This window comes from Delphinus delphis, chromosome 6 (assembly GCF_949987515.2).
Source record: "Delphinus delphis chromosome 6, mDelDel1.2, whole genome shotgun sequence".
NCBI lineage: Eukaryota > Metazoa > Chordata > Mammalia > Artiodactyla > Delphinidae > Delphinus > Delphinus delphis.
Window position 1 is genome coordinate 90,918,556 of NC_082688.1, and position 17,641 is coordinate 90,936,196.

The window sequence follows — 17,641 nt, forward strand, 5'->3', positions numbered from 1 at the left end:
CTATGCCTTTCACACAAATGTCTTACCTTCTGAGATGGGTACTATTAGGGCAAGTAGCCTAAGGCTCACGGCTCATAAGCAGTAGAAGAGGGATTCAGCTCAGGTGTGAGGTGGCTCTAGGACCTGAGACTAACCCATAAGCCCATAATTCAAACCAATTATTACACTTTTTTTTTTTACTGACATTTTAGTGGCTCTATCCTGAAGCATATAAAGTACTAGACTTATCTACTTGTGAATTCTCTTAAACATGTTTTAATAAATGGATAAATTAGCAGCTTGTTATAAAAAACTATTTAAAATTTATGAAGTCATCTCTCTCAAGTAGGTTGTTTTAACAATTTTATTTACAGATAATTAAAAGGATATTAAAAGGACAAGTTCCTGTCCAAATTAAGAAAGCAAGAATTACTGTGTGTGTGTGTGTGTGTGTGTGTGTGTGTGTGTGTGCGCGCAAAGCACTTCGGTACTTAGTAATCCTAAAGAGTAGCTATAAGAGGACTTTAAAGGTATCTTGTTTTTTATTTTTAATTCTTAGAAACATCAGCCAACAGTTTCTCTGTGTGCTTATGCTATGCGCTGCTTCATAATTTAATTCATTAAATAGCAGGATGAGACAGCTCAGCAGCAATTCCCAGGATTAGAGAAACTCTTGACATATTAAATGTCCCCGGATGAGTGTCCTGGTAGATCTACATGGCCATCTCCTTGATCAGACTTGACCATCAAGTCTAGACTAAGAAGCAATGCATGTGAACTTCTGTGGCCAAGCCCTGGGATGGACTGCTGGGTCTTCTACTTTTTTGCCTTTCCCACCCCTTGCTGTGAAGTCAAAGCTAGACAAGATTAAAGCTGCATGCTACAGAGGCATCTTCTTCATATCAATTGATCCAGGTGTAAATCAACCCTGGGCATCTGGCCCACTTAGTTTTAGTTTGGGACACTGATGAAGATATCTAGTTTTGTATTAAATATAAAACATGCTAAAGAAGGAAGCTTCAAGAAGTTTCAAGGTAGACATTGGGCAATCAGACCAGCTGGTCTTCATGAAAAAATGATTACAGTCACTCTATCTGCTCATGTTAACCAGCAGTAATACCTAGACTTCATCTACTAAGTCAAACCACAGCATCTCAGTCTGGTTATACTTCCAATGAAGTGTAGCCAAAACTATTATACTTTAGTGGTTAATTTTATGTGTCAGTTTGGCTAGGCTATAGTACCGAGTTATTTAATCAAATACTAGTGTGGGTGTTGCTGTGACAGTATTTTGTAGATGTGGTCTAACATCTACAATCAGTTGGCTTTAAAGTAAAGGGTATTACCCTCAATAATATGAAAGTCTTGTTTAATCAGCTGAAGGGCTTAAGAGCGAAATCTGAGGTTTCCAGTAGAAGAAAGAATTCTGCCTCAGGACTGTAGCATTAACTCCTGCTTGAGTTTCCAGCCTGCCAACCTGCCGTACATATATCAGACTTGCCAGCCTCACAATCATGTGAGCCAATTCCTTAAAATAACCCTCTTTATATATATTCTATTGGTCTTATTTCTCTGGAGAACGCTAACAAAACTTCTTATTGCTAGTCACATAACAATGTCTACCATATGTTTCAATTCCATAAAAATAAAAACTGCTATTGAAAAATGTTTGGAGAATAGGACTTTCAAAATCTGAGAAGAGGGATCAAGTGTGAGTTTTTCCCTTTATAATTGTTAAGATGAACAGGTACTTAAACTAATAATCATTAAAATGAGGGGATTATCATAAAATGAAGTACATCATTTAAAAATAAAGAACTGAACAATCCTCATTAGAAAAATAAACAATAAACAAAGAACTTGAAGGCACTTCATAAAAGTAGCCAGCAAATAATGTAAAAATACCCAACCTCACTTGAAATCAAAGAAATAAAATTACATTGAGACATCATTTTCAAGCTTATCAGATTAGTGAAGATCTGAAAAGTAATACTTGTATTAGAGCATGGTGAAACAGATACACTGTTGATGGACGTGTGAAATGGCACAACTGCTCTAGGAGATAATGTGGTACTATATATTCAAGATCTTTTAAAATGCCCAAACTTTTCTACTCACTAGTTATACCTTTACAACTCTAATTTTTTGGGAAACAATAAAAAATGTAAAGATTTATTTAAAAAAATTTGTTACAGGGGCTTCCCTGGTGGCGCAGTGGTTGAGAGTCCGCCTGCCGATGCAGGGGACACGGGTTCGTGCCCCGGTCCGGGAAGATCCCACATGCCGCGGAGCAGCTGGGCCCGTGAGCCATGGCCGCAGAGTCTGCGTGTCCAGAGCCTGTGCTCCACAACGGGAGAGGCTACAACAGTGAGAGGCCCGCATACCGCAAAAAAATAAAAATAAAAAATAATTTGTTACAGAATTATCTTCAGTAGTTTGAAATTAGAAACCACTTATACAAGGAAATGGATAAATTATAGCATATTCATACAATAGAATAGTATACGTATAACCACTTCAAATACAGGCAGTTTTTGCTTTGCATGGTAGTACAGGACTGAAAAAAAATGGGCAAGCTGAAACCATGTAAAGTGATTTTAATCAATGGGAAAAACTGATTTATTCTACGACATTTAGAAATTTTTGTCAGAACACTGAAAACTTTTACTATCAGTTATACATATTTAGTGAAATGAAAAAAATAGTAAAACTATCAATAGTATGTATTTAGTACACTGTAATTTAAAGAATTAAAGTGTTTTATTTCTTTGTAAAAAACTTATCAAGAGTCATTTGAACAGTGCTTGTCTTCTTTGTAAGGCATATAATGTATGATGCACAGTATCTTCTTTGCTTTGGAAAACTGTCACACACCTTTTTAAGTTTGGATCAGCTTCCAACATTTATCCTTTGTGCTTTCAGTGTCATGCAATATCATCTCTGAGAGCTCTTTTATTTTTTTAAACATCTTTATTGGAGTATAATTGCTTTACAATAGTGTGTTAGCTTCTGCTTTATAACAAAGTGAATCAGTTATACATATACATATGGCCCCATATCTCTTCCCTCCCGCGTCTCCCTCCCTCCCACCCTCCCTATCCCACCCCTCCAGGTGGTCACAAAGCACCAAGCTAATCTCCCTGTGCTATGTGGCTGCTTCCCACTAGCTAGCTATTTTACGTTTGGTAGTGTATATAAGTCCAAGCTTTTTGCTGGCATCACTTCCTCTGGGACATCTTTATCCTTTTCATCACAACCATTTTCCTCATTTATGCTGATAAATTTATCTTCACTAAGTTCCTTTGGCTACACATCTAGAGTCTCTCCAACCAGCTGGTTCTTCTATAATTCCTCTGAGGTTCTATATGAATCCCACTTCCAGCATTATCATTATTTATTTCTTTATTGCATTCTCATCCTTGTTGGCCAATTCCTTCTTTCAATGATCCATTTTTGTAAACTGTCATGTGGGTTTCTCACTGGATCAAGGAGGCAACACAATGGCATGTTTTGCTGTACGTGCATGAACTAAGATGCACAGTGACTGGTCACCAACACTTTGAAATGCGTGACTGGTTATGATGTGCATCTGTTATTTATGTAGTGTTTTGTGGACTGAGGAGTTAGCAGCAGTTTGTATTTCATGCAGCTTCTCAGTTAATACACCAGGTAACGGAATTCTGCATCGTGCTGAATTGGGAGACTCATGTTATATAACCGAACTGTGGTAACTGAAATTTGTGCATATTGGAACATGCAGGAGGGGGCTGCCTGTATTTTATGTAGTTTTAATGTTATGGGGAAATTACTATGATATAATTAGTTACCGCTGATACAAGAAAAAAAAGATACACAGTTAAAGTCTCTGAGTAAGCTGGATCTTGACTATATAAAAATGCATAGAAAAAGACTGGAAAGAAATGTTATTTCAACAGTATTTACTTAGTGCCTACCATGTGCCAAGAACTGTTCTAGGTGCTGGGGACAGCAATGAGCAAAGTGGACAAAAATTCATGTCTTTAAGAAACTTCCAGTCTAAAAGAGGAGGGGTGATGAGAACACATAATAACAAGATAAGATAAAGCAAAATATACAGCATGTCAGAGGTAAGATAATGCTTTGAAGAAAAAGCAAAGAAAGGGGATTGGGAGTGATGAGAACTGGACACATTATTCAAGATGGTAGTCATTGAAGGCTTCACTGAAAAATGACATCTGGGTGAAGAGCTGAGGGGTTAAAGAGTGAAGCCTGCCAAAATCTGGGAAAAGCAAGCAGAAAAAACAGTACCTGCAAAGCCCTCAGGCAAGCACTGGCTGAGGAAGCTGTGGCTGCGCAAGGTCAGCAGGAAGTGGAGGAAAGAACAGGGATGACACCAAAGGAGAAAACAGGCTGTGGGTGGGGTTGATTAAGAAGAGTGCCACAAACTGGCTTATATTTTATCATGATCTCTACTGAAAGGAGACCAGGTACTGTTTTGATTATAGTTCTATTTTGAAGGTAGAATCACAGAACTTGCTGATGGATTGGGTTTGGGATATGGAAGAGAAAGAAGACTGATTCCAGGAATTTTGGCGTGAGCAAGAATGGCATGACCAGTAACTGATATGAGGAAGACTTGTGGGTTGGTCAGGCTGGAGGGGAAGACCAGGATCTTAGTTTTGGAGCTGTTAACTTTGAGATACTTATTAGGCAAGGAAATAGAGATGTCAATTAGGCAACTGGATAGACAAGTCTTAAGTTCTGGCCCAAGGTCGAGGAAGATATTTATTTGAGAGTTGAAAGTGAGTAAGTCTGACGATACCACCAAGGGAGTTAAGTGTAGAGATAAAAGAAATTGTTGTCCATGGCTTCAGCCACCCATCTGTCAGAAGTCTAGGAGATGAGGAACATATATTACTTGCCAGAAACAGGGTTAAGAAAGAAGTTAATTTAAAAACATAATTTAAAAAAAACTCAAGTTACCATATAACCCAGCATTTCTACTCCTAAGCATGTACCTAGGATGAAGTGAAAACATATGTCCACATGAAAACCTGTACACAAATGTTCACAGCAGCATTAGTCACAATAATCAAAAACTAGAAACAGGACTTCCCTGGTGGCGCAGTGGTTGAGAGTCCGCCTGCCGATGCAGGGGACACAGGTTCGTGCCCCGGTCTGGGAAGATCCCACATGCCACGGAGTGGCTGGGCCCGTAAGCCATGGCCGCTGAGCCTGCGCGTCCGGAGCCTGTGCTCCGCAACGGGAGAGGCCACAGCAGTGAGAGGCCCGCATACCGCAAAAACAAACAAACAAACAAAAAACTAGAAACAACCCCAAATGTCTATCAACTGATAAATGGATAAACTGTGGTATATCCATACAGTAAAATATTATTTGGCCATAAAAAGAATGAAGTACTACTATGTGCTACAACACAGGTGAACCTTGAAAACATTATAAGTGAGGGAAGCCAGTCACAAAAGAACATACTGTATGACTCTATTTACATGAAATGTTCAGAAGAGACAAATCTATAGAGACAGAAGGTAGATTTGTGCTTGCTTAACACTGAAGAGGTTAGGGGGAAATGAGAAATGACTACTAATCAGTACAGGATTTCTTTCAGGGGCAATGAAAATGTTCTAAAATTGTGTGCTGATGGCTGCACAACTTTGTGAATATATTAAAAACCACTGAATGTACATTTTAAGTGGGTGACTTGCATGATAGGTGAATTATATCTCAATAAAGCTGCTGCAATAACCAAAAACAAAAACAAACAAACAACTCCAAAACTAAAACTGGAGAATTCACAAAACAGAACTGGTTACTCTTGCATCCTTAATTGATGCTCACCCCAAATCTAAACCTTCTCTTCCATGCATTATGACAGTAAACTTAAAAAGTAAAAGTTAACTGTAGAAAATCTACAAAGATAAACAAAATACATAAAGAAGAAAATTAAAAATCATCCATAAATCCACATACTTTCAAATTTCAGGTTTGAAATCATTTTTTCCCCCTGCTTATTTACATTTATTTTGGTCAAAACACACTTGAAACCATACTGTATAGTTGTATATCCTTTTTGTTTCACACATTACATGGTGTTCTTCAAAAACATGTTCTTTATATGCCTGTATTACATTATATGGCTATACCACAACTTTTTTTTTGTTTTTGTTTTTGCGGTACGTGGGCTTCTCACTGTTGTGGCCTCTCCCATTGCGGAGCACAGGCTCCGGACGTGCAGGCTCAGCAGCCATGGATCATGGGCCCAGCCGCTCTGCGGCATGTGGGATCTTCCCGGACCGGGGCACAAACCCGTGTCCCCTGCATCGGCAGGCGGACTCTCAACCACTGCACCACCAGGGAAGCCCCCACAACATATTTATTCTTTTAATTTTAAGGCATTTAAAAAGTTTCTATGTTTACTATTACAAATAGCCCTTTACCCGAACCTCTGAATAACTCTATTTGATAAGAACAACTTTCTAGAAATGGAATTACTTTGTTAAAATATGTGAATATTTTTAACTCTTAAAATACTGCCTTACAGAAGAGCTATATTTATCCTGTCATCAACAGTGCACGGGGACCCAATTTACCACAAACTGAAGTAGTTCTTGTCAGTTTAAAATTTCTTCCAGTATGTAAAAATATTATCTCATTTAATTTGGGACTTACTGCTTATTAGTGATAAACTTATTTTCACACTGACATCTTTTGTAAACTGCCAAGTTACACCCTTCTTTGCCCTTCTGGGACATCAGTCATTTTCCTATGGTTTTACTTTGTGAGTGCTTTTATGTATTCCTCCTTCTATTACCAATAACATTTTGTCATTTGTATTTTCAGTTTGATGATGGTGGCTTTGACTTACTAAAGTTAAAATATTGATGTAAATGACTCAATTTTTTCCTTTATGAATTCTTTTTCTAAAAAAAGAAAATCTTTCCCCAAACTGGTAAGAAAAATGGTCACCAAGATTTCCTTCTAATAGTTTTTGCTTTTTATGTACTCTTCTTTGCAAAATTTACTGAGTATTTAGCACATGAATGAATGTACTATGCTAATAGCTTTACATCTACTAGCTCATTTAATCCTCATAATCACCCTACTAGAGGTTTTTTTTGTTTTTCTCATTACTTCATAATGAAGGGGAGATTAAATTATATGACTAAGGTAACAGTTAATAAGATGTAGACAGAGATTTAATGTTAAAGCAATCCAAAGCCATATTCATGCCACTGTGCGCATATCCATATTAGGATATCTTAATAGAGCTGTGCTTTGCTGTTGGGTTCTCTTATTATATCCCCACCCCAGAAACAATAGCCAATTATTAAAGTATATAACTCCTTACTTAAGTTCAATAAATTGAAGTTCAATAGTCATTGAAGGTTAAATAAATTCTTGTCCACACCCTTGAATCAAATACTTTTTGTTCTATGGTTTTTTAGAATAATATTGTGGATGTCTCTAAGTGAAAGTGTAATAAGCATGCCACTTGACTTTAGGGTGCAGACCTAACTGGTTTTATTTAGCAGAACCAGACTAAAACACATTTTATTAGCTCCACAAGACAAAAGAAAAAGATTCATGGTAACTTCCACAAGAATCTACTGTAAGGATAAGCTTATGTTGTATTTTTAATCAATGCCCTCTCTCATTTATTTAGTTTTTCTTTTTATCATGTAGTTAAAAACTGCTCACAAACTGGTGCTTAAATGAACACACATCAGATTCTTGATAATATTCCTCCGCTCAATGAGTATTAAAAAGTTCTTGTTTTACTTTGTTTAAATTGCCCTGGTTTACTTATGTGATTATTGTAAGCATTCTCAAAATGCTTTTTGAAAATAGGCAGAGAATAAATAGTATTAATGACAATTAATGCTGCTCAAAGCTATGAATTCAGCAAATTACTAGGGTATAATTTTAAGTGTGCTGTTCAGCACAAAGTAAAATTAAGTAGGTTGATACTATCTAAGTTGAAAAGGACAAATTACATGCTATACCCATATACTTTACTACAAATTGCGACCGGAACATAACATCATATTTTAACCCTTATTTATAAGCTTTTCTGACAAATATCACATTAAATTTAAACAATGAATTAAGCCTAATTAAGTCAAGTAGTTGAGAGCTCAGAAAGTTATGGCTAGAACACCAGCCTTGCCGAAAGACTATATATACAACTAAATCCTGATTGCTCCTCTTCTTCAATCTCAAAGTCTATCTCAAAAGAAGATATTAATACTTGCCCATTTTATTCTGTTGATACAGCAATTAAAAGTTCACATAGGGCTTCCCTGATGGCGCAGTGGTTGAGAGTCCGCCTGCTGATGCAGGGGACACGGGTTCGTGCCCCGGTCTGGGAAGATCCCACATGCCATGGAGCAGCTGGGCCCGTGAGCCATGGCCGCTGAGCCTGCGCGTCCGGAGCCTGTGCTCCACAACGGGAGAGGCCACAGCAGTGAGAGGCCCGCGTACCGCAAAAACAAAAACAAAAACAAACAAACAAACAAAAAAGTTCACATAATTATACCCTTCATATACTGCTCTGTACATGCTAATAAAAATAAAGTACTGTTCTTACCAGTGTCTTATGGATTTGGGTTATATTTTATTTTGACTTTGATAATCCAGCTAAAATTTTGATTTATAGAATTTACTAATGGTAACCATTTCCCTATGTTCCGTTTAAACTTCCACAGTTAAACTACTAAGGGTTCCTGGCTTTGGTTCACTGTGAACCACACAGAAATTGTTCTTACCTTTACACCTTGAATGAGACCATTCATGAGGAATGTGTGTTGAGGAAATGTTTCATGCAGAACCTACAAAAAGCAAACAAACATCAAGAAAAATTCAAAAGCAAATTAAAGGAAATGATTTCTGCCTCTGTTAATGGCAGACTAGGTAAACAAAATAAACCCTGGAATGAAAAAAATTTAGGTAACAATGACTTATGAAAAGGTAACAAGATAGTGAGGCAGAAATCTAAATAAAGCAGTAACCTAAAAAGGTTATGCCCAACATTCAGCTGCTTTTGCTACAAAAGCATTTGTAGCAAAAATAAACTGTTAAATTGGCTACCCCCTCAACCACCTACAATTTTAAGTATGTACTACAAGCAGCTATACAAACTCAGGTATGAACCTGCAGCCCAGCTTCATGTCACCTACGAAGTCCAGGAAACCTCAAACCTTTAAATTTGGATTACAGTGATCCAGACTGGTAGCACCTCCAGATGTCTAGGAAGAAAAATATCTAAAATCATTTCTGAAAAGGTCATCACCTCGGCTTCACATCAACTGTATGTGTATTTTTCAAATATAATGACAAGCACATAATCAAAGGTAATCAGATACAAAAGTAAATAAGACATCATGAACAGCAACAAGCAAACAAAACTACAAAACAGAAACAGATTCTCAAAGACCTCACATTTTGGGATTACTCAACAGACTTTAAAATTAGCATGTTTATTACTTTGTTGCAAGATATATAAAACAAGCTTGAAACTTTGTAGCAGATTAAAAGAACAAAAAGAAATCCTAGAAGAGAAAAAATGCATTAACTTTAAATTAGAAACTCAATGGATATGTTTAACAAGATTAGACACAGCTTAAAGAGAATAACTGAACCGAAAAGTTGGTCAAAAGAAGTCATCCAGAATGCAGCATAGAGAGACAAAAAGACAGAATATAAGAGAAAAAGTAAGAAACACAGAGGGTCCAGTAAGAAAGTCTGACAATTAAACTTGTCCAGTAATGAGAATGAGGCAGAGACAATATTTCAGGAGCCAATGGCTGAGAATGTACTAGAACCAATGACAGACATCAATGCAGAGATTAAAGCAGCCTAACAACTTTTAAGCAGTATAAAAAGAAATCCACATTCACAAATAAAATTATAGAGAACCAAAGAAAAATACCTATAAACAGCCAGAGAAATACAGATTGCTTTCAAAAGAACAACAGTTTAACTGTTTCATAATTGTAACAACTGAACCCAGACAAGGAGCATGCTATTCTATCATCAATATAATGAGAAAAACAAAACAAATGCCAATCTAAAATTCTATACCCAGTTAAAATGTCCTTTGAGGACAAAGGCAAATATAACATTTGTGACCTAGCAAAAACTAGGTTACTAACTTACAGTAATGAGTTTACTAACTTATAGACCCCAATTAATAAAATATAAAAAATATACTTCCAGGAGAAGGAAAATAATCCAGATGTAATTAAGGTTCAAGATGCAAAACAGAATAAAGAGCAAAGAAAATGGTAAATATAAATGAATAGGGATGCTACAAAACAAAAATAATGGGTCTTATAGGTTTTATTTTCAATTATACAGAATTAAAATACTTAATAATATTAGCATAAATGAGGTAAATGACTATAAAGCGTTAAATTCATTTACCTCATTTATGCTAATATTATCCTAGATGAGAGTAAAGATATTATTAGACTTTGATAAGTTTGCATGTAATGCCATGGTAACCAAAAATGACAGAATAGAGTAGAATACTTCTAATATAATAGGAGAAAAATTAACCTAACTATTCAATGCAAAAGAAGGCAAAAAGGAATAAAATGACAACTGAGAACTGTGGTACACAGAACAAAATAATGAGGTAACTGAATTCACGTAGACTTAATACACCAGTTAAAAGGCAAAAAGTATACCACTCTAAAACCAAATTTTAGACAGAAACTGAACCACAGCATTTGGAACCGCAGGATCTCTTATACATTGCTGGTAGAAATCTAAATTAGTATAATCACTTTGCAAAACAATTTAGCAAAATCTGGTTAAACTGAACTTTTGAATACCTATGATCCAGCAGTGTTTAACCACCAAAGAAAATCAAGCATGTGAACGCCAGGACATGTACAAGAATGTTTATAGCAGCACTGTATAGACAATGGAACAACTGGAAACAAATGTTCACTACCAGGAGAACAGAAAAATAACTTGTGTTAAAAGTACATAATAGAAAAAAAAGCTTGAAGTCCCAGAAGACAACAGAACATTATACATGTTATATACTCTTTTTTAGAAGTTCAAAAATAGTTAGAATTAAATAACATAGATATATCTTTGTGTGTGTATACATATAATAATGTGAGCTAGAACTAGAAAATAATCAAGTAAATGATAAATAAATAAATTCAGAATTGTGGTTGTCTTTGTGGGGGAGGCAGGGAAAGAGTAGGCAAAGAGGACACAGATAGAAATAAATTGTTGTTGGGTTAAGCATGGGTTCACAGGTGTTCCAAACATCCTTAAAAAATATGTTATAGAAATAAATTTTAAAAACAAAGAAGGATAAAACATAAAATAAGGGGGGATGAATGTTTCATTCCATGAGTGAAACAATGAAATCTATGTATCATGAAAAAAGAGTTATGATTAATCTAATTCTATGCACCTGAAGTCCTATGAATTATAAAAAAGGGGGGCAGGATAGAGCAACTGTATTCTAACTTCAGACAGTTTATCTCCACAGGTTGTTCAAAAAATGAAATTAAAATGTATCCATAGAAAAATTACTTCCAATCTATCTCCTAACACATAATTTTTAAGGTTTAGAAAAAATGTGTCATCTAAGCTAGTGGCATTTGAACTCTACTTCCTGTACTGAAAAAACAGAAAAGTAAATGAAGGACACCAAATATCTCAAGCAGAAAATCATCAAAGTTTTCAGAAAAAACTTCCTTAAATAACAAATTTCACAGGATATAGAGATACAGAAATTTTCTTTAAAGAAAAAGGAATACAAATCAATATTAGAACTGTTTAATAATTTGTCATATGCACCACCGAAATATGGTACAATAGCAAAACACCAGAGTCAGTATATTTTAAATAAAGTTTCTCTGATCCTGGGTGTGCCAGTTATTTATCCATTGTCTTAGCCCCACTTTTTCCCTATTATACTCTGTCAGACCAAGGCTGAGAGCTTACAGATATTTTTCTAACTCCCCTTTGCCCATGGATTTCTTCACAGTTTTTGCCAGTGGGAAACAATAGGGTTGGGGTAGTGCTGGTGAACACTACGCCAATAACTTCAGAGCTGTCTTCATTCTGTCAAAGGGGCAGCAATGCTTCTCCTCTGCTGCCCCCTGCTTCGTCCTCACCCTCCAGACCTCTGACCTCCCCTAAAACAATTCTACACTCAACATGACCCAAACATGCATTCACTTATGCAGGTGATGCAATCTAGGAATAAGAGATAACCTCTTTAATTTGGCAAAACCATATCCATGTATGAATGACAGAACTTGGATTTACTGAACTGCACATTAAAATAAAGATCTAATGGAATTTCTGGCAGTACGAGAGACTGTTTCTGGGTAATAGAGCCATGATGCAGGAAGTTCCTCTAAAAATTTTCAATCTGTGCTTTTTAAAACTTTCCTACTTTTTCCTATTTAAAAAAAAAGAAATAGTAAAGTTTTATTAAACAAGTACGTAAAACAAAACAAGTCAATAAATTTTTTTTTACAAAGCTAAGGACTAAACCTTCACAAAATAAAGCAGCTGAAAACAGCAACGTTCCAAACTTATGATAAATTCAAAAAAATTAAAGTATATAATTTTACTACAAAAGACAATAACTGTTACCATAATAAAGTAAACCTAATGATAAAAAGTATATTAAATATCTCAGATAAGATCAAAGCTTTCATTTTAAATATCTTTCTATACTAAAAACTTCAAGAAAGATATTATCTTTTTTCTTGAGAAGGAATACAGTAAACATAAAATACAATGGCATTTGCTTATCACTTAAAAAAGAAATTTAGAAACTTCAGAGAACTGAATTGACTTCCAGTACAATGAAGCTAATAAATATCTGTGTGTGTATATATATTACATTCAAACATACACACATATACAGCTGTTCTTCTCCACTTCTACCTAAAGTATCACTGATATGACAGAAAAAATATGAAATCAATTTATAGCATTCACTATTTACTTGGAAGAATAGTGAAACACTTCTGGATGATACAGAGCAGATAGGAAAACGCTGAAAATGAACCCTAAACGAGTTGAAGAAAATAGTCACATGTTAAGGTGAAAAAGATCTTTGAAGTAAATTTTTCAGAATCCAAGGAAAAAACAAAAAAACAGAACTGGAGGAGGAGGAAGAACATCCATAACTGAATAGGTCATTAAAAGGTTACAAAATAAGCCCCTGCTATCTTGCTCTCAAAGCTGCTGACCTCTATATTTGTCCCCAAGATAACAATCACAAGCATAGTTCTCTGAAGTGGGCCTTGTAAGTGGGATACGTGCAGAACTGAATGGGGGTGGGATTCAAAACTTAGTTTCCCAGGTCACTTATGGCTGCCAAGAGTGCCACAAAGCCTTACAATCACTTGAGAAACTACTTCAGCACTACAGAGGAAATCCCAGAGCACCCAGACTTCCAGAACTCCTACAAGCAGTGCTTGTATTCGGTACTACAGAACAGGGATTTCCACCTGGGCTGGAGAATGACACTCTATAAGCTACCTGAGGTGTCTAGAACATGGGTGGCAAATTGGTAAAATGATATGCTTTCTGACTCTTATTTTCCAAAGTGAGCTGGCTGTCATGTGTAGATTTCAGGAAATTTCACCAAACTCCATATGGTTTTCTAGTATTTCATAGGAAGTCAGAAGATTTCAAAACATGGGGCCTGAACTGCCATGTCATCGACTGGCTAAGGAGATAGTGGCTGCTGCAGTAGAAAGAGCATGTATTCCACCGATAACACCAACCCATTCTTACCCCCACTTCTCACGTTTACTACACTTGCATAGCCCCAGAAGACATTTGTTTTCACAATCCCTGACCTACCCCCTCATCTGTAAATATAAATATGTATAAAATTCAACAAAAGAAGTTGAAAAAAAACACTGGAAGGCACAAAAAAGAACATAGAAAGGAAAAGATAATCTACCTCACTGCCAAATAACCAAATCATGGTAGGAAACAGAAGAAAGCTTTAAAATAAGTATAAGTGTCCTCCAAAAGTTTCAAGAGGATGCCACATGCATTAAAAACAATGTGTTACACAAGGACCAGCACCAAACAAAGCAAAACAAGTAAGGAAAGTCTTCAAGAATTGATTAGAAGATAATATAGAAAGAGGAAGAAGAGCACCAGAATGGAAATATAATAGGGTAAATCTAACTGAATACTGACTGTATAAAATATAACAATGTATTATATTGTTTAAAAAATATATAATTTAGCTGCACAACAATAATGGAGGTAGAAGAGAAACACATCTCTCTCAACATATGGCAGAACAGGTAGACAAAAACTTCAGTGATTATATAAAAGGCATCAAACATAATTAACTCAAAATAGTTAACACTTAAAACACTATTCCAACCACAAAATACTTGCTCTCTTTAGATCACATGGAACATTTATCAGAATTAACCATATACTAGAATATAAAGCAAACTTCAACAAATTTCAAAGAACCGAAACAATTCATCACAATATGTTCTCTAATAACGCAAGCTAGAAAAATCCCAAATGTTTAGAAATTAGAAAATACACTTCCAATAATCCGTGATTCAAAGAAGTTATAAGAAATATTAGAAAAAAGAATGAACAAAATGATAATAAAGATATAATAAATTAAACCTCATGAGTTATATGTATATCAATATTAATGCTTGAAAGGAATTTAGTTTTAAATACATGTAACTGAAAACCAAAAAAGGGCTGAAATCAATGTTCTAAGCTTCTTTATGAAGAAGCTAGGAAAAGAACAGCAAATCCAACCCAAAGAAATAAGGAAATGAGGTAATGTTTTAAAAAAGAGAAATCAGGGGCTTCCCTGGTGGCGCAGTGGTTGAGAGTCCACCTGCCGATGCAGGGGACATGGGTTCGTGCCCCGGTCCAGGAAGATCCCACATGCCGTGGAGCGGCTGGGCCCGTAAGCCATGGCCGCTGAGCCTGCGCGTCCAGCGCCTGTGCTCCGCAACGGGAGAGGCCACAACAGTGAGAGGCCCGTGTACTGCCAAAAAAAATAAATAAATAAATAAAATAAAAAAGAGAAATCGATGAAATAAAATCCAAACATTCAATAATGGAAATCAACAAAGCCAAAAATAACTTCTTTGAAAGCTTAGTAAAAGTGATAAACTATCAATAAGATTAACCAAGGGAAAAAACACAAATTACTAATAACAAGAATGAAGATTACGTACAGCAAAGGAAACCATCAACAAAATGAAAAGGCAACCTACTAACTAGGAGAAAATATGTGCAAATCATGTACCTATAATAGGTTAATATCCAAAATATATAAATAACTCATACAACTCAATAGCAAAAAACAGAACAGTGTGACTAAAAAATGGGCAGAAGATCTGAACAGACATTTTTCCAAAGAAGACATACTGATGGCCAACAGGTACATGAAAGATGCTTAATATCACTAATCACCAGGGAAATGCAAATCAAAACCACAATGAGATATATCATCTAACACCTGTTAGAATGGCTATTATCAAAAAGACAAGAAATAACAAGTGCTGGAGAGGATGTGGGAAAAGGGGAACCCTTGTGCACTGTTGGTGAGAATGTAAATTGGTGCAGCAACTACTGGAGGACAGTATGGAGGTTCCTCAAAAAATTGGACTACCATATGATCCAGGAGTTCCACTTCTGGGTATTTAGCTGAAGAAAACAAAAACACTAATTTGAAAAGATTTATGCACCTCTGTGTTCATCACGTCATTATTTACAGTAGGCAAGATATGGAAGCAACTGAAATGGTCATCAATGGATGAAGAAGATGTGCTGTGTATGTATGTGTGTATATATACACACATATATATGAACATTAATTAGTCGGCTATAAAAAAAGAATGGAGGGCTTCCCTGGTGGCGCAGTGGTTGAGAGTCTGCCTGCTGATGCAGGGGACACGGGTTCATGCCCCAGTCCAGGAAGATCCCACATGCCGCGGAGCGGCTAGGCCCGTGAGCCATGGCCGCTGAGCCTGCGCGTCTGGAGCCTATGCTCCGCAACGGGAGAGGCCACAACAGTGAGAGGCCCGCGTACCGCCAAAAAAAAAAAAAAAAAAAAAGAATGGAATCTTGGTGACAACATGGAAGGAACTTGAGGGCATTATGCTAAGTGAAATAAGTCAGACAGAGAAAGACAAATACTGTATAATTTCACCTATATGTAGAATCTAAAAAAACAAAAGCAAAAAACCAAGCTCATAGATTTGTGGCTGCCAGAGGCAAGGGGGCAGGGAGTAGGCAAATTAATGAAGGGGGTCAAAAGGTACAAACTTCCAATTATAAAACACATAAGTCATGGACCTAGAGACCGTCATACAGAGTAAAGTAAGTCGGAAAGAGAAAGACAAATATCGTATGATATTGCTTATATGTGGAATCTAGATAAATGGCACAGATGGACCTAATTGAAAAGCAGAAACAGATGTAGAGAACAAATGTATGGATACCAAGGGGGGAGGGGGGATGAACTGGGAGCTTGGGATCGACATATATACACTACTATGTATAAAATGGATAACTAGTGAGAACCTACTGTATAGCACAGGGAACTAACTCTACTCCGTGCTCTGTGGTGACCTAAATGGGAAGGAAATCCAAAAAAGAAATGATATATGTATACATTGAGCTGATTCACTTTGCTGTGCAGCAGAAACTAATGCAACATTGTAAATCAACTATACTCGGATAAAAATTAATAATAAAAAAGACAAAAAAAACCCTAAACAAATAAGTCATAGAGATGTAGTGTACAGCATGCTGATTTTAGTTAATAATACTGTATTGCATATTTGAAAAGTGCTAAGCAGGTATATCTTAAAATTAAGTTCTCATCACACACAAAATTTATAACTATGTATGGTGATGGAAGTTGACTAGATTTACTGTGGTGATCATTCTGCAATATATACAAACATCAAATCATTATGTTGTAAACCTGAAACTAATGTTATACATCAATTAGACCTCAATTTTAAAAAAAAGTAGGTGCTTCCCTGGTGACGCAGTGGTTGAGTCCACCTGCCGATGCAGGGGACACGGGTTCGTGCCCTGGTCTGGGAAGATCCCACATGCCGCGGAGCGGCTGGGTCCGTGAGCCATGACCGCTGAGCCTGAGCGTCTGAAGCCTGTGCTCCGCAACGGGAGAGGCCACAACGGTGAGAAGCCCGCGTACCGCAAAAAAAAAAAAAAAAAAAAAAAAAGGAAAGAAGATATTATGAACTTTTTGCTAATAAACTAGACTCTTATACATTTAGTGAAAAAAATTCTTTGAAAAACAGAACTTACCAAAACAGACACTAGAAAATATACATAATCTGAATAGTCACATCTCATTAAAAAAATGAAATGTTATTAAAAATCTTTGCTAAAATAAACAAAAGAACAAAAAACTTCAGCCTCACCAAATTCTTCCAAACATTTAAAGAAGAAATATCAGCAATCTCACTCAAACTTTCCCAGAGAATGAGGAGACCCTTTCCAAATTAATTTTTATAAGGCCAACAAAACCTTAATACTAAAACATGATGAGGACATTACAAGAAAAGAAAATTACACTCCAATCTCTATTGTGCCCATAATTACAAAGACACGAACAAAATACTAGTAAATCATATCC

The 17,641-nt window shown here is 36.1% G+C and overlaps 1 protein-coding gene across 2 annotated transcripts in view; it reads right to left on the reverse strand.

Annotated features, from left to right (window-relative positions):
* MFSD14B (major facilitator superfamily domain containing 14B) overlaps positions 1 to 17,641 on the reverse strand; it is an 81,534-nt gene that overhangs the window by 25,225 nt on the left and 38,668 nt on the right. For both annotated transcript variants that reach the window (XM_060015070.1, XM_060015069.1), the window contains one exon: positions 8,745 to 8,807. In XM_060015070.1, the coding sequence (XP_059871053.1) occupies positions 8,745 to 8,807 (63 nt within the window). The remainder of the gene's footprint in view (positions 1 to 8,744; positions 8,808 to 17,641) is intronic.